The 27,340-nt window shown below is 42.6% G+C and overlaps 2 protein-coding genes across 2 annotated transcripts; both read left to right on the top strand.

Moving 5' to 3' along the window:
- The first annotated feature begins 397 nt into the window (after positions 1-397).
- On the top strand, positions 398-10,977 carry CCDC17 (coiled-coil domain containing 17). The gene is made up of 14 exons (XM_033152311.1): positions 398-606; positions 1,014-1,151; positions 1,932-1,994; positions 2,792-2,909; positions 3,660-3,819; positions 4,020-4,139; positions 4,597-4,730; positions 5,690-5,824; positions 6,826-7,058; positions 7,430-7,515; positions 8,201-8,416; positions 8,903-9,125; positions 9,478-9,588; positions 10,770-10,977. Exons 1-14 carry the CDS (start codon positions 421-423, stop codon positions 10,929-10,931), a joined length of 2,085 nt encoding a protein of 694 aa, XP_033008202.1. The 5' UTR covers positions 398-420; the 3' UTR covers positions 10,932-10,977.
- Positions 10,978-15,397: 4,420 nt separating this feature from the next.
- LOC117048469 lies at positions 15,398-26,058 on the top strand. Its single transcript, XM_033152309.1, has 14 exons — positions 15,398-15,813; positions 15,921-16,027; positions 16,509-16,649; positions 17,499-17,653; positions 17,953-18,073; positions 19,758-19,874; positions 20,290-20,387; positions 20,476-20,688; positions 21,088-21,262; positions 21,715-21,897; positions 23,443-23,694; positions 24,482-24,550; positions 25,582-25,662; positions 25,845-26,058. Exons 1-14 carry the CDS (start codon positions 15,639-15,641, stop codon positions 26,025-26,027), a joined length of 2,070 nt encoding a protein of 689 aa, XP_033008200.1. The 5' UTR covers positions 15,398-15,638; the 3' UTR covers positions 26,028-26,058.
- The last annotated feature ends 1,282 nt before the right edge of the window (positions 26,059-27,340 follow it).

The raw sequence follows: 27,340 nt of genomic DNA, 5'->3' as shown, positions 1-27,340 counted from the left end.
TGGTTAGGAGTGGACTATATGTACATAAACATTTTTCCTGAGGTGCTTGTGGACTAGGCTTACAGTAGCACACAATTCAGACCAGGTTTTGCAGAGTGCTATCACAGAAAGGGCCCTGTCAGAAATATAAAAAGCAAATAGAGACCAGGTACTACTATGCACACAGATCTCCTCTCCTTAACAGATCTTAGGTAACAGCAAACATAAACAGTAGCTACTGCCATGGTGATTATTCCAATCACTCTGGGCTACTTCGCTGCCTCATTTTGGCAGGCTAGCACCGCCTGCCATTTACCAGCATACCAACTATAGAAACTCCATATGCTGTTGTAGTCCTTCCCTGCAAGGAAGAACAAGTGCCCAGTGCCTTCCAAATAAACACCACCCTTTGTGGAACAGCAGCAGCAGCAACTCCTCGTGATGACGGATCTGGTGGCTTTCCACTGTGCCAGCTGTGGGATGGGATTCCGCTCCAGGCGGCTGCTAGAGAAGCACATGGAAAAATTCTGCATTGGAGAGGAGACTGCATCTGATGCCAGATACCGAAACAGGCATGCCCTCTGTAAGGGGAAAGAACCTAAGAAAGCAGAGACTCCGGACAGCATGGTAAAGACCAGGCAATGTTTGTTAGACTTTCCCCCAACCTTTTGGGATCTACTAGCTTGTGTGCTGGAGGGGGGAAGTTATGTGCTGCAATTTTGCTGACCCCATTGGTGTATAAGGCTTCTCCAGCCATACAAAAAAGCCATCAATATTTTAAACTTTTTCCTGTGTATGTACACATACAGCAGGAGGAGGAAGGTGTGCCTAGATTTTCCCCCACCCCAGTTTTGAGGTGTTTCAGGGACAGAGAGGGTTTTGAAGCCTTCTGTTTAGATATTTCAGCTTCCATTAATTTTGGCAGGGTAGCACCTGCATTTTGAATTTGCATTTGAGTAACAATATATTTTCCTGACACCCCCTTCCATTTATTTATTTACTTTCTTTTCTGGGTGGTGGCTTCTATGGCACAGCATCATCAGCTACAAGCACCAAAAACAAAGAAGCATCACTGGGATGGGGAATATGAGGAACAAGCACACCACTCCAGAAGCTTTGATCATAAAGGAAGTGTTTCAAACAGCCAGGCCTTGAAGAAACTGACTGAAGAGGTACTGCAGAAAAGAATAAAAAAAGAGAGGAGCTCAGATCTTTGCTCCATCATAGATTCTCTGTTTACAAAGGGCTCATCATCTGAGTTCTCCACCACAAAGTCTAGCTTTCAGCTTATGCACTTATTGCAAGCATTTCGGAAAGCTCCCTCACCCCAACATTTCAGTTGAGCCAAGGGACAATAAGATGCAATCTCCCGCTAGACGTGTTTTTAGAGCACTTGACAAACTTACCATTAGGCTTAGAAAGGTCAACTAGTAACAGTGGCGTGGAAAAGCTTGTATGAAACATTGGCCTATAGATTCAGAGAATTTGGCTACTAGTGTTGATTTTTTTTTCTCAAGTTCCATCTGAAATTCTATTAGCTTTGTATTCACCAGCAGTAAAAAAAGAATAGAAGAGAGCCAGCTCTTTTCTCTATATGATGTGCCAACAGCAATATTGCCAATGGAAATGTAGGCCTCTTTGGACAGCTGTAAGAAATTCAGCAGGTGAAACCTTTCCTGTCACTGAGACAGAGTGATGGAAAAGCTTCACCTGTATAATTTCTGCTTAACACTCAGCAGAAGGCACAATAGTCCTGCCAGAAAATAAGCTGGCAGCCTTCAATAAAACAATAAACAAACCCTAATTAGCACCCAGAACTTGAACAAGTTGTTTCAAGATCTTTTTAATATTCTGTTGTAACCCACCTTGGAACCTTGGGGTGAAGGGTGGGTAATAAGTTGTAGTAGTAATTATAATAATAATGTCACTAAAGGAATTCTTCCCTTTCACAGTTCCACAAACTGAGGATGTCACTGGAAGACACACTTCCTACATTCAGGACATTCCAGGCAGAGGTAAAACAGCGATTAAAGACTTCTAAAAACATGTTGCAGGCTTCCAGCAATTTTAATTCTGGATTGCAGTGGAGTGCTTAAAATTGCCAGAATTGTGTGAAGAACAGCTTTACAGAAACTCATTGCCATGTGGAGCGCCTTCCTGTGCTGCTCCATTTTCAGACCAGAAAGTGCAGATCGTGGGCACTTGTCATAGCTCAGATCAGGGGAAGCAACACCAAAAGCTCTGCTCTGAGTTATTGTGGAGCAGACCTCAGATCTTTGGAATTTGCAGGATAAACTCTCCCACTGACCACAGTGATCTACTGGGTATATAAGGGATATGGTGGTTTCCCCAGTAACCTGTACTAGTAACAGATTACCGGTAGTAGCCAATGCAAATCCTGCAAGCAGGGTGTTATATGCTAGTAGTAGTTGTTCATGAGATAAATATTTGAAATCCATTCCAATATTATATTATTATTTTTGTAATGGCTGTGTCCTGTCTTTCCTTACAAGGAATTTAGAGAACAGTTTTAAGCTTTACCACTTAGGAAGTAGGCTAGTCTGATAGAGAGTGTGATTTACCCAAAGCTGAATGGAGATTTGAATCTGGGTTTCTCACATCTAAGCCCAGCACTCTGCCACTAAATCATGCAGGCTTTCAGTAGAGGGCATGCCGAGATCACTTCTTCTGGAATTTACAATTAATTCACCACAACATAACATTTCTCATGGACATTTAGCTCTGGAGCATCACTGGCTCCAGAACAGGCATATCAAACATATCAAACTCGTCATCTTTCCTTGACCCCTAGGATAACGACAGACACCAGCGGGAATACTGGCAGCGCCAACAGCAAATGGCAGAAGTACACGAGCGCCATTTGGCAGATATCCAGGCTAGAAACCAGTACCTGGAGCAGCAGAAGGATGGTAAGAGAATGAGAGTACCTACTAGATTACTGCCTTCTTGCTTCTAGTTCAGGTAAAGGAGTTCAAAACAATAAAGAATGAGCAAACAGCCACCACTATCCAGCAACTGGCCAGGCCTGATACACAAGGCTCATGGTACCACAAGTTCTACAGAAGGGAAGGAGGCAGTTAGACCCATCCGCAAGTACTAACCAACAGCTAATTTTGTACTTGAGAGCTTTCTTGTCTACTTACGTATGTTTGGAGGATGCACAGGCCAAGTCCTCAGAAACAGCAGATGACATGGTAAACCTGTATCTGGGCCGTTCCACTTCAGACTGTGCATGAAGATTTTCATGACTGAATTCTCCTCCATACAAAACAACAACACAAAACCCATTTTGCATATACTATCATTTCAGGGAATATATTTCTACCCTAGCCTTCTCCCTGATATGCAAGTTTTCTATATGTAAGATTTTTCTTTTCTTTTCAGAGCAGGGTGGGGGGTGGGGTATTAAGTAATAAGCATACACCTGCAATCTTTAGTACATATAAAGTGCAGGTTTGCTTTCCTTATCAGGTGTTTCTGAGAACTAGGACAAAGGATGCATATTAAATCACCAGAGATAAAGTGTTCCCAGCTGGGCAGATCAGGGTTCTGATACAGGGTAATGGAGAGAAATTATGTATCTATATTTTGCATGGAAATCCAATTCAGACTTGGTCTAGGTGTTCCAATAATGTGTGTCAATTTTTCTGTTTATCCAGAGATCCATAGGCGCCTGTCCGAACTGAAACTAGGGAACTCAGCTACATCTCATATTGAACAGCTGCTGGTGGAGTTGACTACCCAGGAGGGAAAAAACCAACTGGCTTTGGATGCTCTGCGGAAACAGGTGGAACTCCTACAGGTATCAGCAGAGACCAGGTAAGGCTCAAAGAGGGACCATTTCTGGGGATGGATGGAGTTCCATCAAATGCTGGAGAAGCCTAAGTTCATTCACTGTCTGAGAGTGGAATAGGGGAGTCTATCCATGACTCAAGCATTGTGGGAAACAAGTATTATCACTGATTGAAAAAAGCAAGATGACAGACACACACCTTATTGGGTTTTTTTTTTTTTTTTAGAAGCAAACCTAAATCTCCCACCAACAAACAGACAGACAGTGCTGAGGGCAACATAGAGAAGAAGGTCTTCAAGTCTATGTCATTTCCAGCAGCAGTTGGACCCCTCTCTTCAGAGATACAGTGAGTAGGGAGGGAGCTGCAAGACTGAATGGGACAATATTTTCTGTAAACATAATTATTTGACTATCAATTTATTAGATCTTTCACTGTTTGTTGCCTGTGGAGTTTTCTCCTGGATTCCTCTCTGTCCCACTTTTGGGAAGCTCTGCAGTTGCAGGTTGCTATTCTGGGTGGATGGGAGGCAGATACTTTTCAATGGATGGGAGAGGAAAGAACTTTCTTCCCAGTGGGCACAGTCAGTAGGATTGCCATCCCTTTTCCCCACAATGTTGCACAGCTTCATGAAATACAGGTGTTCAGCAAGCCCAGTTGTATTCATCTTCATGCCAGGAAAAATAGTTCCTTTGATTCCCCCCCCCCACAACCCCGAGTTAAGAAAGACTTTGAAATGCTGTCAGTGGGAGAAAATCTAGCAATAGCACCAATAAATTTATGATGCATTTGTGTTTCCCTGCAGGGCCCTTTACCTGGCTTATTTGCAGGGGGGAGGCAGTGACCATAACATCCTCCGTCAGATGTATGAGCTGCAGGTGGAGGCCATAGCCCTGGAGAAAGTAGGAGCAAGGCCTGAGCACAAGGGCAGAAAGAAGAGTGAGCTTTGTTTCCCTGTTTTCTTCTCTCCAAACTTGGATATTGTATTGTTGCATGCCATGCCAATATCTGAGTAGTGTGAAATTCCAGGGGTTCCAAGTGCTTACTCCACAGAGGAGACTGTGGGGTCTTTATGATATATATATATATGAGATATGATACACACATATATATATGATATATATATATATGAGATATGATACACACACACACACACACAACCTGAGCCTACAATAGAGGAGCTCACAGCATTATCATCCCAAAACAGTTTTGTTTATCCCTGTTTATCACATGCCATCAGAAATCAGGCATGGCTCTCACAACCATTTCCTTTTTTTCTTCTAGCTTCTAGCTCACATCACTGCAACTTTCAACTCTGGACTTGTCGTCCTACTCATTTCACAAAGAACCCCTTTCCTTTGTTTACCTTAATGGCCCATCACACAGGCTATCACCTCAACACAAGAAGGTAGCCTGGCTTATATTTTAACATTTGCTGGATCCAGAGGTTAGATTTAGAAGGATCTCACATACAGCCTACGGTACTTCCTCCCCCATCCCAACTCATAACAGTATCATAGACTAGGCTGTCTCTTGGACCCTTGGGACAATGTGGTGCTCTCTAGATGCTGCTGGGCTTCAACTTCTATCAGCCTCAGTCAACATGGTCAATGCTCAGGGATGATGGAAGCTATAGTCCAACATCTGGATGGCATCATGTTGGCTAACCCTGCCTTTAGGCCTTGAGCTCAAGAAGGCATTACTATTCACAGCCAAGTGAGAATCAATTCAACTGGACAGTATGGTACTCTTACAAAGCTCATGTGCTATCATAAATGTGTATGATGCCAAATGATTATTTGCTGATTATGCAGATTGAGAAACCTTGGCAAATACTTCTTGCCCTTTCACATCTCCAAGCCATTTTTGTTGTTGATTGGCTGTTCTTGTCATTGCAGAACATGAAGGTAGCCCGAACTCCTACCCACGGGGTTTGGATGCTGAGCTCCTGTCTGTTGAGCTGGAGAATCAGAGGCTGGAAGATGAGATATTAAAGTTGAAGATCCTGAAGGACAGAAAGAAAACAGAAGATGGTGGGGACCATAGCCTACTCTACTGAAGTTGGGCCAAAGAAGTTTAAGTTGTGGTAGCAGGCATCCATCTCTGCAATTCAGGGCCTTGGCATATATCTCACCTAAGCAATCACTTTGATTTGGGCACTTTGATTTGGAGGTGTAACTGGAAGTGCAGAGGGTTCTCTTTGGACAGTAACCAGATCTGTTAGCTGCTGGCCAAATTCAGCCTCCATAGTTGTCCATTATGGAGAGAAATCATGAAAGATGGCAGAGATGGGCTGAGTGTTCTGCAGCAGTGTGCTTGCCAACCAGATTGTGGTTCATTATTCTCCTGGGCATTTGGGCAGTGCTAAGGTCTGGTGTTTGGTTATTTATTTTTTATGTTCATCCTTATTCAAGGTGGAATGTGGTTATTTTACATTGTTGGTTTTTTGTGTGTGGATGAACACTTCTAGTATATTTGTTTTGTTTTAATGCATTTTTATTGATATTGTATGTTATCCCTGTAAATCACTTTGGAAATCCTTTTATGGGAAGCAATTCCTAAACTAAATATACCAAATCTCATCTACTCATTTGACACATAGATTATACTGCCGGGGTTTCCAAGCAGGCCCTTTTTCTTTGTGACCCTAAACACCAAATTTTCAAGACCACCCCATCTGCAGTATGGAGGTTGCTAATGGCCAAAGGTGCTCCTTGAAATGTTGGGTGGGGAGGGGGCAACATTTCCACAGCTAAATGGCTTTGTATTCAGTATCTGTAGTCTTATCATAGATACTGTTGCTGTCACTATACATTTTTGGAGATGTAGCTGAAATGTTCAGTAGTGCCAGTCCAGCAAAAACAAATAAGCACATTGAGCTGGCTTTGTTTTTTTTTTTTTTTTACAAAAAAGCTAGATAAATAATATGCAGGCTCTTGTCCCACCTCATAAGGATTCTTTCCCAGTATTGGCACAAGCAATATTGGGTGTAGTGCTGCGTTAATGGGCTCCCCCTGCTCATCTTTTTCATCAGGGTCTTCAGGCACAGAGCTGGCGCAACTGCAGCGGTTACACATGGCAGAGATGGCTCAGCTCCATGCAGAGATTGGCAGCCTGAGACATGACACCGAGAGGATGAAGCTACGACATCCCAAGAGGGGGTCACCACTACCCCGGCTGCCACCTCCTATAGCTCCACCCCTGCCACCTCCTCCCCCTCAGCATCTTATTGGATTGCCTGACCCTACCTTTCCAGCTAGTAACATGGTTTGTGCCCCTTTAACTTGGGAAACTTCAGGCAAAAGTCATACTGAATATCTGCTTATGGAGCAGAAATAGTATAAAAATACTTCTATAGTTTTAATAATTCGGAACTATCATCCTGTGTGGCTGGCTCTCTCCATATCTGTGTTCACTCCAGAAAGATGCATTCAGTGGTTCATGCTCTGCTCGTTGCAAATACTGTATGCTGACCATTTTGCTCAGGGGTGAATGATTTATCTGAAGCTGTTGTGTTATATTCTTAAGAGTTTCCTTGGGGCAGCAAGCATTATTATTCTTGTTAAGACTGATGCTGGTATTTCCTTTTCCTATTCTTTGGTAATGTAAAGCAACCCTCATATTTCTGCCTGCTATAGGACTCCATGAGAGCATCTGCCACAGCTATGAGCCGGTACTTCCTGGACCCTTCTGATGCCCTAGGACCAGCTCCATATGATCCAGCGTATGTCATTTCTATTACCTGTATCATTCTGGGTTGGGCTAGGGGAGGGTAGCATATGTTCTTTTTATGTCTCATTCTTGCATTGAGCATTTGTAGACACTGCCATGTAAAGATGTTCATTTTTTTACACCCTAGTACCATTCCTAGGGTCACATTTTGGAAACTAGCCTGTTGAGTCTTCTGGACTGCAGCCAGCCAGAAAATAGCTGTTGTTAAGAGTTTGGGGTGGTGGGAGATAGGCTATATGCCTAAAGGGACCCCTGACCATTAGGTCCAGTTGCGGACGACTCTGGGGTTGTGGCGCTCATCTCGCTCTATAGGCCGAGGGAGCCAGCATTTGACAGCTTCTGGGTCATGTGGCCAGCATGACTAAGCCGCTTCTGGCAAATCAGAGCAGCACACGGAAACACCACTTACCTTCCTGTTTATCTACTTGCATTTTGACATGCTTTCGAACTGCTAGGTGGGTAGGAGCTGGGACTGAGCAACGGGAGCTCACCCTGTCGCGGGTATTCGAACCGCCTACTTTCTGATCCACAGAGCCACCCGCATCCCACTAATTGTATGCCTAAACCCTCCTAATTTCTGGAAGTGCCTGGAACCCTGGGAATTTCACTCAGATTGGGGTGGCAGGCAAGCTGTGTTAACTATTACATGAGTGTGACAAATTATCATCTCTCTGCAGGTCTGGCTTTGTGATATTCTATGATTTTCTTTTGGGCCTGGATCCCACATTCTATCAAGTCTGCCTGGTCTCTGGCCTGTTCCGCAATGGGCAAGAGTTGGGCAAGCCCACCCCACTGCCCGTTGTCTCCTCTGATATGGGTCAATACCCACAGTATGTGACTGATGGGCAAAGAGGGTGCTGCGCCATCTTAGCAGCTAGGCAACCAGTCCCAAGGTGAGTTTCAGTGGCTTTTGCCATAATATCTAATCTCTTCACGGGTCATTGTCTGAGCAGCCATTCCCAGTTGGCAAAGTTATTTGTTTTCATTGTTTCAATGTATATAGTGTACAGCTTGTCTTCTACAAAATAATGCTCAAGACAAATGCAATGATAAGTGGTAGAAGATTCCTTTCTAAACAACAATGCAAAGACCATCTATCATGTACTGCTTTTATCTTGACCCATTAGAAGACCCAGGGCCCTATCATCTTAGCATGGGAACCTTGCCCCACACACTCTGGGGATTAGTATGAGCTTCAGATTGCCATAAAATAGGCTGTTTCAGTCCAGTTTTGCACTTGCCACATTCTTGTCTGTTCTTAGAAGGTAGTTTTCTTTGCCAAACCCCCATGTGAAACTCTGGGAGTGAACTTTGTATCCAGATTTGTAGAGAAAAAGGTAGGCTTGGGAGTGTGTATTATCTTTGTGATTGCTTTTCAGGGTCCTTCCTTCGACCACCATCACCCTCATAACCGAGCTTCAAGCATCTGGAGGCTTTGATGCTTATGGGCTGGAGATCCAGAATTTGGCCCCCAGGGGGTGGGCCAAAATCAACATCTTTGACCATCTACATCAAGTGATGTGTGGACGCTGGAAGATCCCCATCCGAGTGCTTCCTATGAAGCCAAGCCTTACTCCAGAACAGTTGAATGGTGTGCCCCAGGTGAGGACCTTTAACAAGGGTCAGTGCAGAGTATGAGAACAGGCTTCTTGCCCAGAAAATTATTTCCTGCCCATCATGAAGGGAGAGTGTCATGCTTGTGCTCTCAGGAGACTCATGGTGAACCATTAACATTGGCACTTAACACTGAGCACCTACTTTCTGCATTGTGCTGGGTGTGATTTGAGACAGATTCAATCTCAGGCCTCATTGACTGAATAGAAACATTCCTGGAATGATGGCTGTTCCTCAAAACACCTTGGCCAGATTAAGATAAATTAGTCCAACGCCGTCTTCAGTTATTTTCGCATTTGTTTTAATTCCAACCAGACCGCACCTTGTTTTTCCCTCACAGGTGGGCAAAGCAGAGCTGTACTTGCGACTAGTGAATGCAAGAGATGCTGACATGCAGTCAATGGCAGAGATTCATCCAGGCAATGCCTCCTTGTACAAATACCCTCCTACAGTGAGTTGAACTGCATGGCATTATTGTCTCTTTTGAAGTTATTTTTAACTCTTTTTCTTGCTAGCATAGCTTGAGGGCAGATTCTGGAAAACAGGTTATTTGTGTCCTCAGTATTTACCGTATTTGCTGCAAAGAACCAGAATGACACCAAAAAGAAAGACAATTTGAAATAATAAATTGGGAAAATTTGGGAAACCACAAGGAGAACATGAGCACAATAATAGCCTCCCACTCCTGTTCCCCAACAACTGGAACTTGGAGGGATACTGCCTCTGATCCTGGAGGTTATACCCATCATAACTAGTAGTAGCCACTGATAGCTGAACTGGAGGTTAAGGCTATCCAGTATCCATGGAAGAAAAGGCTAAGAGCAAACTCAGTGAAAATGTATTAATTATGTATTTCAAAGGAATAAATGAAGTATGCTACCATCTGACTGAAGCCTTTTTAAAACCCCAGCTATTAACTATCTAGCACATTAATATAAAACTCCAGATGAATTAATAACTAATTCAACAATTAAGTAACTACTTTCATTCCTTGCATAAAAAATGATTCTACCTGCCAATCCATTGAAAAGTCCAAGGTTTTCAAGTAGTGTCCCAGTGAGACGGAGTGCCACCATTGCACCAGTCTCTCAAACACAGTGAGGCAACATTGCAGAGAGGATAGGAGAGGCACTGGGTTGGTGGCGGCAGGAACAAGCACACACATCTATACCTGCTGCTACCAATCCAGTGCTCCCCCACCCTTGCTGCTGCACTGACTTGCACGGTCCTGGGCCCAGCAAGCACATCATACAACACAACTGGTTCCAGGTTTGTTTGTTTGTTTGTTTGTTTGTTTGTTTGTTTGTTTTAAAAAGGTCCCAAATTGTTGGAAATCGTGAAACAAAAGCTTAAAGTTTTCCAGATAAAATTAGCACTGTATTACCGAGAGGGGAAAGCAGGTTTCAAATTTCCAGCATTCCAATGTTAATACTGGGCGGAAGCAAGATGGTTTTTAGAAATGACGGCAGGTGGATGGCAAACTCTCCACTGGAAGGAACATTTGAAAAGTAGGATCAAGAGATTGGAAGCCTTCCTTTCACCCCCAGCATATTTACACTGCCCTCACCCTGCTTGTCATGCTACCCCACCTCACCTGTTTAATCCTGTTGTATTTTGTTCTTTCAAATGCAGGTGCCCAGTCGCACAGCACCCCCTACAGACTTCGCTCCAGCCCAGCGCTCTTCCCACCCTGCCCCCACCAGCCTGTTCTTCTCTGTCCCTCCTTACACTGGCTTTGTTGACTCTCCTCCTGATCAGGAACAGCCTCTCCAATACAAACCCAATAAAAGGTGAGAAAGGAGGAAGACCATCCCTTTCTCCTTTCAGGATTAGGCTTTCTTTCTAATGAAGATAAGTCAGCATAGAAACACCTGTGTCTTCCTCTGTATATGTCTCTCTGTGTTTTGTGTATAAATGAAAAAACTAAAAGATTATGCATCTCTAATCCACCCACGTCTGTGATTTTCTCTGTGTTTTTTAATTAAGGATATGGGGGCTGTTTTTAAGGGTGCATCTGCGTGAGGTTTTGGTGGTGGCAGGATTGGATGTACTTACCCATCTGCACAGCAGAGAGTAGTTTTAGTCTGCTCTGCCTGCAACTGACCATATAAACTAAAGCACAACATCAATTAATATTTTCTTTCCACTGAATATACCATTATCACAAGGAGAGATTTCTCCTGACCTTCCCGTTGGCAGTAGAACACCAAAATGTGTTCAGAATAACTGTTTGTACATATGATCCCTAAAAATGTAATTGTTCTGTCATGATTATCTAGAGTCTTCCTTGTTGTGTGTGTCTGTCCATGTCCATCACTACAAGATTAAAGACATTCACACATTCATGGCACGTTAGTTTATCAATGGCTGTTCACTGGAACATCCTATATTCAGAGGCTGCCTCCTTAGGAAATGCTGAGGACACTCGCCTTTGGCTTTGTTTATGCATTGGAGAGGATATAACAGAGGCACCTTTTTAGTCCTAAATATATATATATACAAAAATCCTCTGTAAAACCAAACTGCTTCTATTAAAGTAGGCTGATAGGATCACGTTTCTAATTATTTCTCCGAGTCAATTTCAGTGTGATTACTTTATACTGGAAGTCATGTACTTGAAGTGCTTGTGAAATGCAAACAAATAAAACACAAAAAAATTCTGAAACATTCACCCTCTTCCTTTAGAAATAGTGCCCCTTCCACCCTTTTGAAGTGATCAATTCTGCAAGTCTTCCCTCTTTAATCTTTAAGGGATCACCACTGGATAATATTTTAGTGTATTATATTTTAGTGACATCAAGGGATGCCAACAACAAGAAGATGGTTCTCTCAGCGACTGCAAGTCATTCCCCTCTGGAAAATTCTAAGCATATTGGTAAAATCTGCTAAATTAGTCCCTACCTCCTAGAAACTGTTCTAGTACCCCAGAGGTTAATCCTTCCCCACTCATCTAGAATCTCTTTGAAAAAGGAGGCTTCTGCCAATGGAAAATGTCAGCATTTGCCTATTTTCTTTAGATAGGAAATGCTGGCTGTCATGGTACCAGCAGGGATGCATGTAAGAGGTCACCCTGGCTTAGTAACGTCTAAGTTTTAGAATTGGCTAAGGCCAATACCAATAAATGTAGGCTACCGAGAAGTAACATCTTCTATTTTTGTTTCTTTAGAAGCTGCTTGCTCTCTTTGATGTTTCCTTCTGTATGTGCTCATCAATAAGTGCATCCCTGTGTTTGTGGGCTCTAAAACTGGTGCAAATCTGTAGGATGTCTTCTTTTTTAAAACCATTGATTTTAGCAACTTAACAAAACATGTCTCTCCCACATCTCTACAGCCACAACTGGAGTTGCAACCTTCCAACAGTTTGACTTCACCTCCAAAGGTGCATTCCTCCTCCATTGTCTTCCAAGACAAATGAATGCCAACAACAATTAGTACATAATAAGAAAAACAAAGTTGCACACTAGCTACATTCATATTCATGCCCCAAATGTCACCTAGATCAGAGAGCGATAAAACAAAGAGGGAAATTATTCTGAAGCAACAGTGTAACAGTGTAACAAGAGAAGCAGCCCCCAATCTGACTTCTTTTTAGACTCTGTGATTCTTTCTTCCTTGTCTTATTCTTCATTCAGTAACCATAAACCTATTGTAAGGTTCTCAGTTGCTCATGAGTAAGCAGCCAGAATTCCGTGGTTTCCTTTAAGGTTTTTATTGTGCAAACTATGTACAGTGCAGAGCTAAAAAGTTAATGTCTGTATCAAGTGGTGTCAGAATCCGGGAATGGTCCCTTCTGGTTCTGACCCCAACAACAGAGCTTAGGGATACGAAAACCCCGCCTCCCATCTTTTCATTTCACCCCACGACACCTTTGGGGTGGCGGAAGTTGCGCACCCCCTGTATCACCCGCTGAACTGTGCGAGTGCTGGGTCTCTCGTGCATCCCCAGAGCCTCTGCTCCCCCCCCCCCGAGAGACCTCCCCCTCCTCGCTGGATGCCTCACCACTCCTCCCGCTGCTAGAGGAGGTACTGCTGGCAAGGTGGGACTGGGGCTCTTTGTAACATCCTGAGAGCCCTTGCACCACTCTGCGCTGAGTCGAGGATAGTTCCCTGACACCTATTGATCTATTTTGTTCTACATCAACATGGCTTCTTCTATAGTTGAGAATCTTATTTGTATTGGGCCTCATTCAGTTTTATTCCCAATATTGTGGTGATCACTTTCAGTGCCAAATATTTTCAATGGCAATTTTGTCGAGAATGTCCTACTGAAAAAGGGAGGTGCAACACCATTGCTCACTCCAGATACAGAAAAGGAGTAGGGATGGAGTACTTGACCAAAGATATCAGGTAGAAAGATTCCATTCAGCTTTCTGTCATCCCTTTAGACTAACTCATGCCAGTCTCCAGTTTGTGGTAGCAGTTCGAAAGCACGCTCCGGCAGGAAGGTAAATGGTGTTTCCGTGCACTGCTCTGGTTCACCAGAAGTGGCTTTGTCATGCTGGCCACACGACCCGGAAGCTATACGCCGGCTCCCTCGGCCAGTAACGCGAGATGAGCACCGCAACCCCAGAGTCGGACATGACTGGACCTAATGGTCAGGGGTCCCTTTACCTTTACCTATTTTAGTTTTGCATGTTGCAGAGTTGTTCTGTAGCTTGCTAATGAAATACACATGATTCACCAGATCCTACCAAGAGGAACTTTCATGTATATAAATTAAACTCAGCAAAAGTATTTTTCCTTCCTATGTCCTTTCTTATTTGTCACATTTTATTTACTCCTACCCCTATATAATCAACTACCTTTAACATTCCTTCTCTGCTCCCCTAACACCCAACTGGGCAGTATATATGGTTCTTCAAGAAACCCCTTTCTGGCCTTTGTGCTGCAGTATGCTCACACGCATCAACCTTCCCCTCTTTTTTTCATTCCCACGCCCCCATCTCTCCCTGTTACCTTCCTGGCTGTGGCACTGGCAGCACCCAGAAACAGAAACCAAAGGCTTCTCCATACCTTCCTAGGTAAATATGAAGTATAGTTTGGCTTTTCCTTTGCAGGGGATATTATATTTCTCTCCAGATTCTGCTGTCGCAATAGAAATTGGCAATGAGACGCTTGCTCTACATGGCTTTAATAGCCAGATATACAGTATATACACTGTATTTGATGTCACAGCAAAATGCCCTTCTGCTGGCTAGAGAAAGAACTTCCTCATGGTCTCCTGAAGAAGGTTTATCCAACCTATTTAAAAGAGGAAAGGATCCAGGAGAGACACTGTTTCAGAAGTGGTCAAGATGGAAATCTGGGCAGCCATAATTGTACTGGATCAATTGCTCTCTACTTTTCTCGTAACCCAGCTTTATTGCTTAATCTAGCAAGGTTCTGATTTGGTGGGGAACTGCCATTTTGCTGTTTGAGAAGGGGAAAGGTGCCACTTGCTGTTGAAGGACAACAGCTGAAGAGCAGTGGGTTAATAAGTCTCTGATTATTTCAGGAAATTTGAAGCAGTGCTCGAGTGGCCACAATCCCAGCAGAATGAAAGAAGACAATTAGGGTTCATCCTTGATAGAGTAAAAGGTGCCCCACCGGGAGATGGGGCTGTCCGGCTAACTGGTTACCATCAGAAAACTGGTCAGGTATGGGACGTGTGTGGCTCCGTCAATAGCCCCAGTGTCATAGTGGTGTTCAGCTAGCACCCTGGTTCAGCATTCTAGCTGAACCATCCTGGTGTTCTTTATTATTTTAGGAAGAAACACCAAGAGAGCTTAAGAAGGAAGTTGGACCGTGTGTTACATTTTTCTCAAACTTGATTTCAGGTGATTGCCACCAAGGACTTGGGACTGAATTACTGCACTGATTCCATGAGATCCAATATTAAACATGGCTACTTCATCTTTGGAGAACAGGAGGTACAGAATGGTGCTTTGACCGGAGAGCGTTAGGCTTGGAGATGGACTTAGGTTTACATCCCAGTCCAGCTGGGAAGTTCACAGAGTGTCCTCAGACAGGTTACTATCCTTGCACTGATTGGATGGTTACGGTACTTAGCACTACCATTGCTGCAAGCACTAAAATACTTGTTTCTCAGAGGCCAAGTTTGCCCAGACCTCACCACCACTCAGTCACCTGTTACCAGAAATGGTAGACCAGTTCTCTGATGCTTGATAAGTATTTACATAGGTTTGGCGTATTTACTTTTTCCAATCCTGGGGATAATTCTTGTGGGTGCCTATGCCTAACTATAAGAATCACTGATGTTACTTGTTTGCAAAATATGGGCTTTGGGTTTTCTTGCCAATGGTGTAAAAAAGTAGTTCTGAGCTCAGAGAAAAACATGCTCATTCCTAACCCATGAAAAGAGTTAGGTTTTTGAATATGGTGCATGGCAGAGGGAATTGAAGGGTAGAAGGTGCTGGAAATTATAGCACTACTCTTGGCTCACCTGAACTGCTTCTTTTTGTTTCCTTCAGGAAACCTTCTGGGATATTGAACCACAGCAGGACATGATCCTTATTGCTCGCTTTTACCACTGGCCCAGTGGGAGGGTAGCACCCACCCCCTGGGACAAAGGATTCAAGCCTCAACACCAGCCACTACTAGGGAGTGATGAATGGCTGGCTGCCTGGGCTGTGCTCAGACTGACCAAGCTGCATGAATCCCATAAAATGATGGTCACAGGTATGCTGCAGGCATTTTTTGTTGCCTGGTGCTATGATTCCCCACAGGAATTAAGGTTTTCCTATTACTAGTCTAGGAATTAAGTTTTCTGCATTCTGCTTTCACAGGTGCAATGAAGAAAGGGGGGCCTGGGATGCCTGTCTGGAACACAGGGACTCATACGCTGACACTGTATCATGGCCCTGTACCACCTGTTGTAGCTCTGTCAGTGATGGTAAGTCCACTCCAGTAAAGCAAACCAAGGTTAACCAGGTAGGTAAAGTACACCAATATTAATACACCAGCAAAAGGCTGAAGAGATGTTAAACATCTAATGACTGGCTCAGTCTTGCTGCTCTTATTGATGCAACACTCCTTACTGGCTTACTCTAGTAAAGACTTACAACTGTAATCTTCATAGAGCAATATTTTATATGGAAGCAACAGTATGTAATACTTAGAGGACTGAATCATTGGTTAAGCCTCCATTCTGTTGTGTGTTGATACCTTGGGCTGTATCCAGTGCTGCAGCTTCACTGGAACAAAACACTGCTATGCATGCCGTGGAAGCACATGGGGGTTGAAGAAATGGAATTTATGTTGTGCCAGTGGTGCTATGTGCACAGAGGACTGGATAAAGCCCCATGTTTTAAGCTGTGCCTTATTATGCTTTCCTCTTGTTTCATTCCCATCTGCACATAATGCTTTGCTCCCAGTCAATGGAAGAGAATCATCAGGACTTCAAGATATATGGTGATGCTACTTTAAGACTGCACATCTTCAGCACCCAGAAACCTGAGCAGCCTTTCCCACCAGAGACACCACCTCCACTTGACCCAGCAAAAACCTGGCCTCATGTGAGTGCTGGGCAAAGACGGTTTTACAGTCCCTACAGGGCTTGGGATAATTGGGACAGACCTTCCACCTCCACTCAGTTCACAATCTGGCTGCATATGTATTATACCTTTAAAGCGTATCTGAAGCACATCCTTTCCTTCAAAGAATTCCGGACACTGCACTTTACAGTTCTTTTATCTGTCCTGAATCTCCCAAAATTCAGCTTCATTGGATGTTCAGGAGTCCTGGTGTTATGAGAGAGGAAGAACAACTTTTCTCTATATACTCTACGACATGCTTAATGTTATAAACATATCATGTCACATCTCATGCACATTTTCTTTAAACTAAAAAGTTCCGAATCTGCAACCTTCCTTCATAGGGGAGTTGCTCCATTCTCTTGATCATTTTGGTTGCCCTTTTGTGAACCTTATCCAACACGACAATATCCTTTTTGAGGTGAGGTGACCAGAACGGTACACAGTATTCCAAATGCAGTCACACCATATATAATGGCATTATGGTATCAACAGTTTTATTCTCAGTTCCTTTCCTAGTGATCCCTAGCATGGATTTTGTCTTTCTCACAGTTCCTGCACACTGGATCAACATCTTAATTGAGCTATCTACTATGGTCCCCAGGTCTCGTTGCTGATCAATCACTGCCACTTGAGACCCCCATTGAGAGTATATGCGGCATTAATATTTTTGCACCAGCATGCATTTCTCTACATTTGTTTACAATGAATTGCATTTGTTTGTTCATGATAATAAACTGTTCAGGATTCTTAAAACAAAAGGACCTCTAAAACTGAGTGAAAGTGCAGTAAAATGGCTATTTAGTATCATCATGACTTTTCCCCCCACAGGAAGCTTTTATTCATCATTTCAGGGAGACACCTCCTGTTGAGCCTTTCAGAGCTGGAGATGGCTTTGACCTATACATTGATGGAGCCCGCTTCCTGCCTGATGGTGTCACTGTTACCAGGGTCACTGCTCGCATCTTCACCAGTGGTTTCATGCAGTAAGGAAGAACAGTTCTCCGGGTTTTTCTTCCCTAATATGCCATCTTTCCTCTGCTTCTCCCAGGCTGCATACATGCTATGGGTGGAATTCAATGGGGGCACTCTCGCAATTGTTCTGTCTGTGTAAGCCTTCCAGACAGAATGGCCCTCAGTCTCCTACTTAATGTTTCTGTGGCTATGTCCTGAAGCATGCAAAGGGTTTTGCTTCAGTCCAAGGTGCCACAACAACAGAGGAGCTTAACAATGCCCTCTTATGGAAAACATCTAGCTGAAGGTTGTTTCTGCTTCTTCCTTTCAGAATTGGGCCAGACATTTACACTGGGATTGACCTGAATAGCAGCATATTTGATCCACTTTACAACTACTCAGTTGAAATCAGAGAGCCAGTGATAGCGCCTTGTGCAACTCTTCTATTAAAGGTTTGTATTGGGCATGGGTAAAGGGCGAGCAAAGAATGCTGCCAATGAATGAAGCATGTCCTGTTGGGGGTCAAGAGTTAGTTAAGGATCTTTCCTTTTCCTAGAATGGAGCTGGAACAACTCCCCTGTGTGGAAAAGCTACATCATTTGGGGCTTTTTAGTTTTGAAAAAAAGAGTAAGGAGGCAAATGTCAGAGCTGTGCAAAATTATGCATGCTGAGAATAAGCTGGATAGAGAGACATTTACCAGTTGCTGGGGAACACAAGTGGGAAGAGTATTGTTGGGGTTAGGTCCTACTATTTATTTACTGTTTAATGCCAAAATAGGCTTCTAACCAACCTACAAAGCATAAGAGTTGCACAAATATTAAAATAGAAACACCCATAATTAAAATGCAACAAAACAGGTGTATACTAAAACAAAGTAGTAGTTAAAACTAGAGATGTGAAGGCCCGGGGGGCCCCAGAAAAATTCGGGGGGAAACGGGTTTTTTCCTGAAACCTTTTTCCCCCCCAAAAAATTGGAAAAATTGAAAAAATAGATTATGGAATGTTTTATTTTAACATGATGAATAAAATATTTTAAGATAAGGGGTTCAAATATTTTATAGAGCATTTCTAAAAAATATGTATGGTATCAGATTATTCTAATTTCTGTGAGGACAAGCAAGTCCTAGGTTACAAACTGAACTCTCCAATGCAAGAACAAGATACATTTCTTCCTTTAGGAGGTGCTGTTGTAACCAGAAATGAAAAAGGTTTCAGTTTTGTTTTTGCATGCGTGTGGTATGCATTGGTTCTGTTCCTCTTCACTAGGCCTCAAAGCACTAGAAGAAAATATAGAGCAACAAAAAGAGCCTGAAAGTATATACTTAATTACAGCTCAGAAAATTATTCTGATTAAATTTCATGCCCATTCATTGAAACTTAGTTCCACTTCCTTCTTTAGTTCTTTTTATGAGAATGTTTTTTTTTTTTTTAAATACTGTGGAGAGGAAATATCAATAATTGTTACTTCTGGATTTTAAAAAAATTGTTTTGTGGAGTTTTTTTTTTTTTTTTTTTTTGTTCCACATAAACTAGTAAACAGTTCAGGAGATTGTTGCTCCATTTGTTACAAATACAAATAAATATTTTAAAAGTAAATTCTGTTTGTAATAATTGTTTGGATACACTATATTTTTAATATGCTAGTTGTGATAATTTTATGCCCATTAAAATTGTCCATAGTTATATTTTATGTTTCTAAAGTAACAGAATGACTTTCAATCTGAAAAAGAAAAAAGAAGTACTAATGTAGCATTTTTTTCAATTTTTCTGAAAATTTCCGTTTCCCCCCGAAAAAAAACCCTTTTCCGAGCTTCAAAATTTCCAGAAATTTTACATCTCGTTAAAACTGGAGACTCGGGTCAAAAGATGAAGGGAATGCCTGTGTAAGCAGGCTGAGGCGTGTCTTCAAAAGACAGCAGAATGCTTGCAGGCTTCCTATAAGCATCTAGTTGGCCACTATGAGAACAGCATGCTGGACCAGGTGGGCCTTTGGTCTGATTCTGCAGGGCTTATATTCTTAATGGAGGACATTATGGCAACATCTTCCTGACCTCCACCTCACCTCCAACACAAAACAGAACTATGGGTCTAGCTGCCAGGGGGGGAATGAACTAATGCCCCTTGGTATTTTACAGGTTTATTCCATCAATCGCTTAACCTCTGAGCTCATCCAGATCGGTTGGGCAGCTCTCAATGTTTTTGTGGAATGTGGAACACACACAGCCCCTGAACCAGAGACCAAGGGGATCCAGGTGAATTAACTGAAGGGGAGTTCAGGGGAAGCAGCCTCAATTCTGAAAATGAAGTTAGGATATGGTTTATAATGCTGATAGGCACCGGTAGGAAAATGCCTTCCTCCTTTATGGGTATTTCAGAAACTCTCATTATTTTGCTGATAACCAAAGTTCTACAAGAATGTTTCACATTCCCACTAGATTGCACAGGATAGGTTTTACTATTAATGCTCATGCTTTCTAGTGCCATGCCAAAAATCCCATCCCACCATAACTGCTGTGTGACCTGGAGCCCTACCCAAAAATCTTACTGTCTCTCCACAGTTCAGCTGCAAATGGTATGAGGAGGGGAACACAATATATTTCCCATTACGTTTCCCAGGAAGGAGGAAAAAGGGGTCTGTGGATAGATGTTGATTACTGTTTTCCTCAGGTCTCCCTCAATGATGGTGCTCATCAGCTCCGTATTTTTCACAACAGTCCCTGCCCAGATCAGCCCTTCTCTACCAGCTCTCTGACATCAATAGGACGGTGAGCCCCTCTCACTGACATCATTTTCAATTCCTTCCCCATCTTATCATCAAACTATCTTTCTTAATATCTGTCTTCTCATCTGTAGGTATGTGCCATGTGCAACCCTGCTAGTGAGGCTTATCAAAGCGCCTGTAAATTCCAGCCATCAAACTTTACAAAGAAGCATGGTCCCTCAGACAAACTGGGCCAAAGTGGGCCTTTTTCAGCCCAGGCCTGACTATTCTGATGGTGTCTATTACTCAGACTCGGCCAAGCCTACTGCAGGAGAAAGTTGCTTCTATGAAGTCATGGCCAACAGGTAAACTGAGTTTCTGTCTCCTCAGTGGTTGTAGGATGGATGGAAGTAAAAAAAGGTGGAATCATAGCAATTGTGGAAAAGTCTCCCTTAAGAGGACTGCCAGCTATTACTTTTAAGAATTTTTGGTGTCACTGTAGTCACATACATAAAAGCTGAGTTATTATAGTGTGTTCTATGGTGGACTATGTATTTGATGAGCCTATTGATTGGATTTCTTTTTTTTAATCAAAGGGCAGACGTAACCTTACAAAACATTAACAGTCCATCTTACATTCAAATCAGATTAACAGAAGGGTGAGCCAAACATCTCGCCCCATGCATCTACACACTTTGGTAGGAAATAATTATAGAATTCCGTAACTGTGGGCCACAGCAAAAACAGCTTTTTGTTTCACACAGGTCTGTTGTTTCAGTGCGGGAAATAGTTCACCAACTTGAAGGTCCCAAGAGTTTAAGCACAGATGAGGAGATTGTCACCTGGATCCACCAGAAACTAACCCGGGTGCCAGGCAGCAGTCCACAGCCTTTCAGCCTCACCTATGTCTCCAGATACATTCCCACCTACGGCATCAAGGTGAATAGCTCACACTCACAGAAATGCCCTGTTAAGCATAAAGTTTTATACATGACTGGGATGGAATACTAGATATGGAAGCTGTGTTTAACTCAGCCATATCCATAGGAATGCTGCCTCCTTATAACCAGCCTTAAGTAATTTCTGCACTTGAAAATAGTTATCAACCTTTAACCTGGTCTCTGTTGCTGTGCCTTTAGCTACATGTTGATCTACAGGCATTTATCAACTTCTGAAGACAACCACTAGTATTCTTAATTTTCTAAACAAGTTGACTTTCTCAACTGTATTACTTCATACTGCTAAGAACAAAAATTCCCTGCTCACAGAAAACTGGCATGTCAGAGTAATTTGAAATGGTATAGTTCATGTTTGTGAGCAAACTAAGGCTTGGCTGCGTGTGTGTACAGTGCTCTTATCCAGAATGACATCTAATCTCTGTGGTATTCTAGTTTGCATTGGACAGAGGTATGAACTTACCATGGTCTGGCTTGACAATTGCCCAATTCTGCTTCAATCCACCTGGGGCATGTTACTTTGGGGCCCAATGGCTGAAGTATGATTATCCCATCTTCGTTGAGGAGCTTGACAAAAACAGCTACCAGCAATGGCCTGTGTGGCTTGATGGCTTCAAGGTATCCTTTATTTTGTTGTTGGTCACTCTGTAAGCCACCCTTCAGTCACAGGACTCTGAGAATGGCATACAACTAAAAAAAGATATAGTCAAAAACATGATACTGGGTGTTCCACTCAGCAAAGGGTAGGCAGTTGCCTTTCAGTAAGATGGGTCCCATGCTGCAAGGAGGAACCCATCTGTATTTCAACACTGGTTTATCTGGTATTTATCACAAGTAATCTGTCTTATTCAGCAGTCTACAGCAAAGCTGCTAAAAGCCTCTTGAGCCTAGTAACCAGTTAACTAAGATGCACTGTGTGGAAGGTAACTAGGTGTTGTAAGTAGAAATATTAGCTCCAGAAAAGTTCAGCAAAGTAGAAACATTCTCTCTAGTGAACTAGTATTGCTCTAATTAGGCTGATTCCCTACCACCTATCCCTACTAAATCTGTAGCCTATATTTTGATACCCTACTGGTGTTCAAACATTTTTGCTAGCAGCAAGGTTCAGGGTTCTTAATTTCTGTTCCACATAGTGTGCTGCCCAGTTTTACACAGAGGCATGTCATACCATTTACCATATTTTTTGCTCCATAAGACGCACTTTTTTCCTCCTAAAAAGTAAGGGGAAATGCCTGTGCGTCTTATGGAGCGAATGGTGGTCCCTGGAGCTGAATTGCCCAGGGGCCAAAAGAGGATCATGCTTTTTATTTTACAAAGGAAAAGGGAGTGTTGAAAGGACCCCGCTCAGCAGCTGATCAGCAAGAGATCGGGAGAGAGATAAGAGTCCCCGGCTCCCTTTCAGCCCCGCCCTCCTTTGTTGAATGTGCTGCAGAGGGAGGTTGTTTGTTTCCCCAGGACATGTGACTGGCTGATTAGATTATCTGTCTGGAAACTGTAGAAATGGCTCCCTTTCCTTAAGATTTTTCAGAAATGTGAGTTAAACCTCATAAAAATGGGGCTTTTCCTCTTTGCTTTTCCCCCTTTGCAAAAGGAGCTTTGCTTTTCCCCCTTTGCAAAAAAAGCTGCAAAACCTTTAGCTGATCCTCGGAAAAAAAAAACCCAGGGCTTTTCCCTTTGCAAAAAAAGCTGCAAAACCTTTAGCTGATCCTAAAAAAAGCCTTTTGCCTTTGCAAAAACAGCTGCAAAACTTTTAGCTGATCCTCAAAAAAGCCAGGGCTTTTCCCTTTGCAAAAAAAGCTGCAAAACTTTTAGCTGATCCTCAAACACACACACACGGGCTTTTAGAGGAGGAAAATCAGAAAAATATTTTTTTTCCTTGTTTCCTCCTCTAAAAATGAGGTGCGCCCTATGGTCCGGTGCGTTCTATGGTGCGAAAAATACGGTACTCACTGCCTTATACCAGGGGACTCCAGGTATGTGAAATTTAATTCTGTTAAGGAGACCTGGCATGATTTTGAAGGAGGCAGTCTGCCCATGGTGGAGTACAGTGTTAAGCTCTCTTACTGATGACCATATTAATTTCCAAACTCGTATTTGTGAATCTTTACACGACAGGTGGCTCAGCCTTTCCTTTCAGAACCTGCAACAACTTCTGTTTTTCAGACCTGTCCCCACAGAGTTTACCATGAATATACAGCCATTATTATCTACCTGTACCAAGGTGTGGTGAATCCTGCCCAATGTGCCTCAGGTGAAAAAGAATGCAAAGCAGCACAAAGAAGAGTCATTCTAAAAGGGGAACAGTTACAATACACTCAGAAAAGTGGGGCATGGACAGCTCTTCATGTGTTTTCCAGAGGTTACTGCAACACCGGCATTTACCAACTGCCCTTATACCAGGGGGCTCCCAGTCAGGTATATAGTTAACCAACCAGGTAAAAGTTATAGACTTGCAGTTCCAATACCTGCTGCATTCCATAGAATTCTAAATGTTATTTTAAATACAGTAGATATACCCGAATACATCTTAAGGATATAAACAGATGTCACAGCAGCTGCATAACATACATGTCTATTTTCTTGCAAAAACAATCAGAATTCCAGCAGCTGGGCAGTGGCGTGCACTTACTAGCATATATATGCATTATATTTTGTACAATGTTTCCCTGCATCACTTGTATATCACCATTCTGTCAAGCTATGTTATCCACTTCCCCACTTTTGAGCTTTATAATGTGAACGCAGCATCAGTTAAGAACTGATGGCTCATCCCCACAGCATTCAGTACCGGTACTTTCTGAAGTCCCTACTTGTGTCCGCTTAATGCCTGCAAATATCTTAGGACAAAGGGTACAAATGGCAACAGGTAGTTCTTCCAGCTTTTGGAGGTGGTGGTGCAGAAGCAATGAACCAGTGCCTATAGCTGCTATGCATTCCCCACCCCATCTTTGGCTTAAGGGTCACCAGCTCTTGACCCACTTGTTTTTACCCACTATAATTTAGTTCAGTCAGCAACCAGTTTCTAATTTCAAGATGTTGTTTGGGGTGTGTACAAAATTAGTAAGCTTTAGAATAAAGAATGTTACTTTGTATTGTTTTGGGAACACTTCTCACTATTTCTCTCACTTAAGTAATTTCTTGCAGTAGTCTACTAAAACAATGCTGCAAAGAAACAGTAGGTGGTTTGTTGTTTCCTGAACAGATCATCCTGGCTTCCTTATCTGAAGGGAAATGTAGCAGCATTATGAAGAGCATGCTCCAAAAGAAAGAGGTATGAGACTAGTTAAGCATAGAGCAGTAGCTTCACAAAGCTTATCCAAGAAGTAAAATGGTGATGTAAGGGGAGCACTTGCAATCCTTTTCTAGATCGTATTGTACAGGGTAGTAACAAAAACTTATGCAAAAGGTAGACCACACAAATCCCAATTACAGCAAACACTACTGCAAGTGCAGAAAGTTCAAAGGAGCATGGCTGGCAAAGATTTCTGGGAGCAAGACAAAAGGTGGTTTGCAACATCAGGCCCACCATCATACAAATACATGGTAAAAAAATAAAATAGTGGATCCCAAAATGTGTTTGTGCTGTAGAGAGATCCTCCCTGAAGATCACCAAGTCAGATAAAAACAATGTGCAAGACTATGTTTCTTCATAATGTAATCTTTAAATTGAAAGTTTACCTGAACCTGCAGTTCTAAAATGTTTTTCTTTCAGCCACACTTCCAGAATAAAAACTTGCTCATGCCATACCAAATTGTTTGGCAAGAAATACATTGGGGGGGTGGAACTCAAAAGTAGTGTTTTTTTGTAAATATATGTATCCATAGTCTGCAAATAAAAAAGTACAGTGGTGCCCCGCTAGACGAAAATCATTCTAGGAGTGTCTTTGTACAGCGAATTTTTCGTCTAGCAATGCAGCGCGGAGGTTTTCGCACCGGAATTTTTTTTTTCGTCTTGCGGGGCAGCCTTCCGCTAGCGAATGCCGTTCGTCTAGCGAGGCACCACTGTATTTTGATACTATACTACACCAATGTTTAAATATTTGATTGTCCTCGAATCTTCTCGCCACACCCTTTGAGAACCACTGCAATGGGGAACATTTATGTGGTCTACTAACTCTGGAGTAGAAGGCTCCAGTATAGAGTAAGGAGGAACTTGGATATTCTGTAATTATATGAAAACCTCAACAGATGCCTGCAATCCATGTGAGCCCTACTTTATCCCCAATGTTTCACCATTATTCTTGTTCAACAATCATACACATATAAATGAATGTACTTAATGCTATAGTTTGAAACTTCCAGATCCAGTTGGTGCCAGGTGCATCTGTGGTTGTGCGCATAGCAGATGGAAGATGGGATGAAGAACTCAGATATACATCAGAGGTATATATACTAGCTAAGTGAATCTAATCATCACAAACTTTTCATTCCACCCAGGAAAACAAAAGGATGAGCATACTAATTAACCACTCACTGGAGAAAACAAAAAGCAATCTCACTTTCTTGTTTACCATTAACCACACATTAGATAATCACATCCTAGCTGACCTTGTCATTTGTTTCAGAGTATCGATCAATCTTATCTGCCAGAGACAACAGATCTTTATAATAAAGAACCCTCTGGAGGAAAAATTGCAGAATTAATGTTGCAGGAGACTTCAAGAAAACAGGTAAAATTGGGCTATACCCCTATTTATGAATGTAACAATTTGTCAACTAGCAACAGCCACAGTGCTGCTCTCCTATGACATAACTGAAGTTATAATTTAACTGCAAGGTTTGAAGTACACCCATTCTAGTGAGAGATCAGAACAAATGGAACTTGCTACGTACATTTCCTGACCGAAAGCTTTGCTCCGCATTCCCCATAAGCAGCGGGGGTTTAATTGTGACTTGCACGTTTTTCTTTCAGACAAAGCTGAAGGCATTGGAACAAATTTAAAGAGAAGGAACAAGACATCTTAGGCTATACACTTACTCTACTGGCAATCATTGCAAGACTATGAAGAATGTCCATCCTGTTGCCTAGGATCTCAAGAGGCCACCTGTGTTTTATAGTGGCTATGGTAAAGTATATTAATGTGGCTAACATCTTGGCAGTGAATGAGATAATCACCTGCTTGAAGCAGCCACGGTATTTTGCTTTTTAAAAAACCAGGTGTCCCTTACTTGGAAACTGCACATTGGCTGCTGTGCACCTAAACTTGCCTCAGTTCTCCAGACCTCCTTTATACCATTCCTAAGTAGTGGTTTAATTCTACCACCCATGAGCCTCTCACCCTTATATCATCTCTCCCCAATAGAATCCTACCTTAGCACGGGCTCTTCTTCCAGCTGAATTAATGTAATGTGCCTGACACACAAATGAGAAATTTTGCACCAAACACAATCATGATTCAATTTTTTAGTCTGTCAAAGCAGATCTTTTTTGTCTTCCCTCATATTTGAAGCTACTCTAGCCAGCACTCTGCTTGACTCCCAAAGAATTTGCTAGAAGGCTCATCCTCTCAAAACTATTTCCAGTCTGACACAGTAGACATTAATGGTTTAGTGCAGGAGTCAGGAAACTTTCTCAGCAGGGGGCCGGTCCACTGTCCCTCAGACCTTGTAGGGGGGCGGACTATATTTTTTGGGGAGTGGGGATGAACAAATTCCTATGCCCCACAAATAACCCAGAGATGCATTTTAAATAAAAGGACACATTCTACTCATGCAGAAACATGCTGACTCCTGGACTGTCCTGCAAGCTGGCCCCAGCCCCCAGGCCTTAGTTTGCTTACCCATGGTTTAGTGCGTCCTCAGACGTGCAGTTTCAAACTAAATCCAGGAAGAAACCCCACCAACATTTAGGCCCCATATCTGCTCAGTATCTAGGCCACAATTCTCTAACAACAACAAAATGCTACTTTGCTTCCTAAACCCTTACAAAACTGACATTTACAATTTTGCTGTCCTGAAGTCAGCCTGGCACTGCTGTTGTAGAGCTGGCTATGAGGCAGATGCAACCATCTTTAGGTCTGCTGATCGAGACAATAGGTATTTATGCATGAATACGGCTGAA

Source organism: Lacerta agilis, chromosome 6 (genome assembly GCF_009819535.1).
Source record: "Lacerta agilis isolate rLacAgi1 chromosome 6, rLacAgi1.pri, whole genome shotgun sequence".
NCBI classification, from domain to species: domain Eukaryota; kingdom Metazoa; phylum Chordata; class Lepidosauria; order Squamata; family Lacertidae; genus Lacerta; species Lacerta agilis.
Note: the sequence above shows the minus strand (reverse complement) of the source record. Positions and strands in the feature narration are given on the sequence as shown.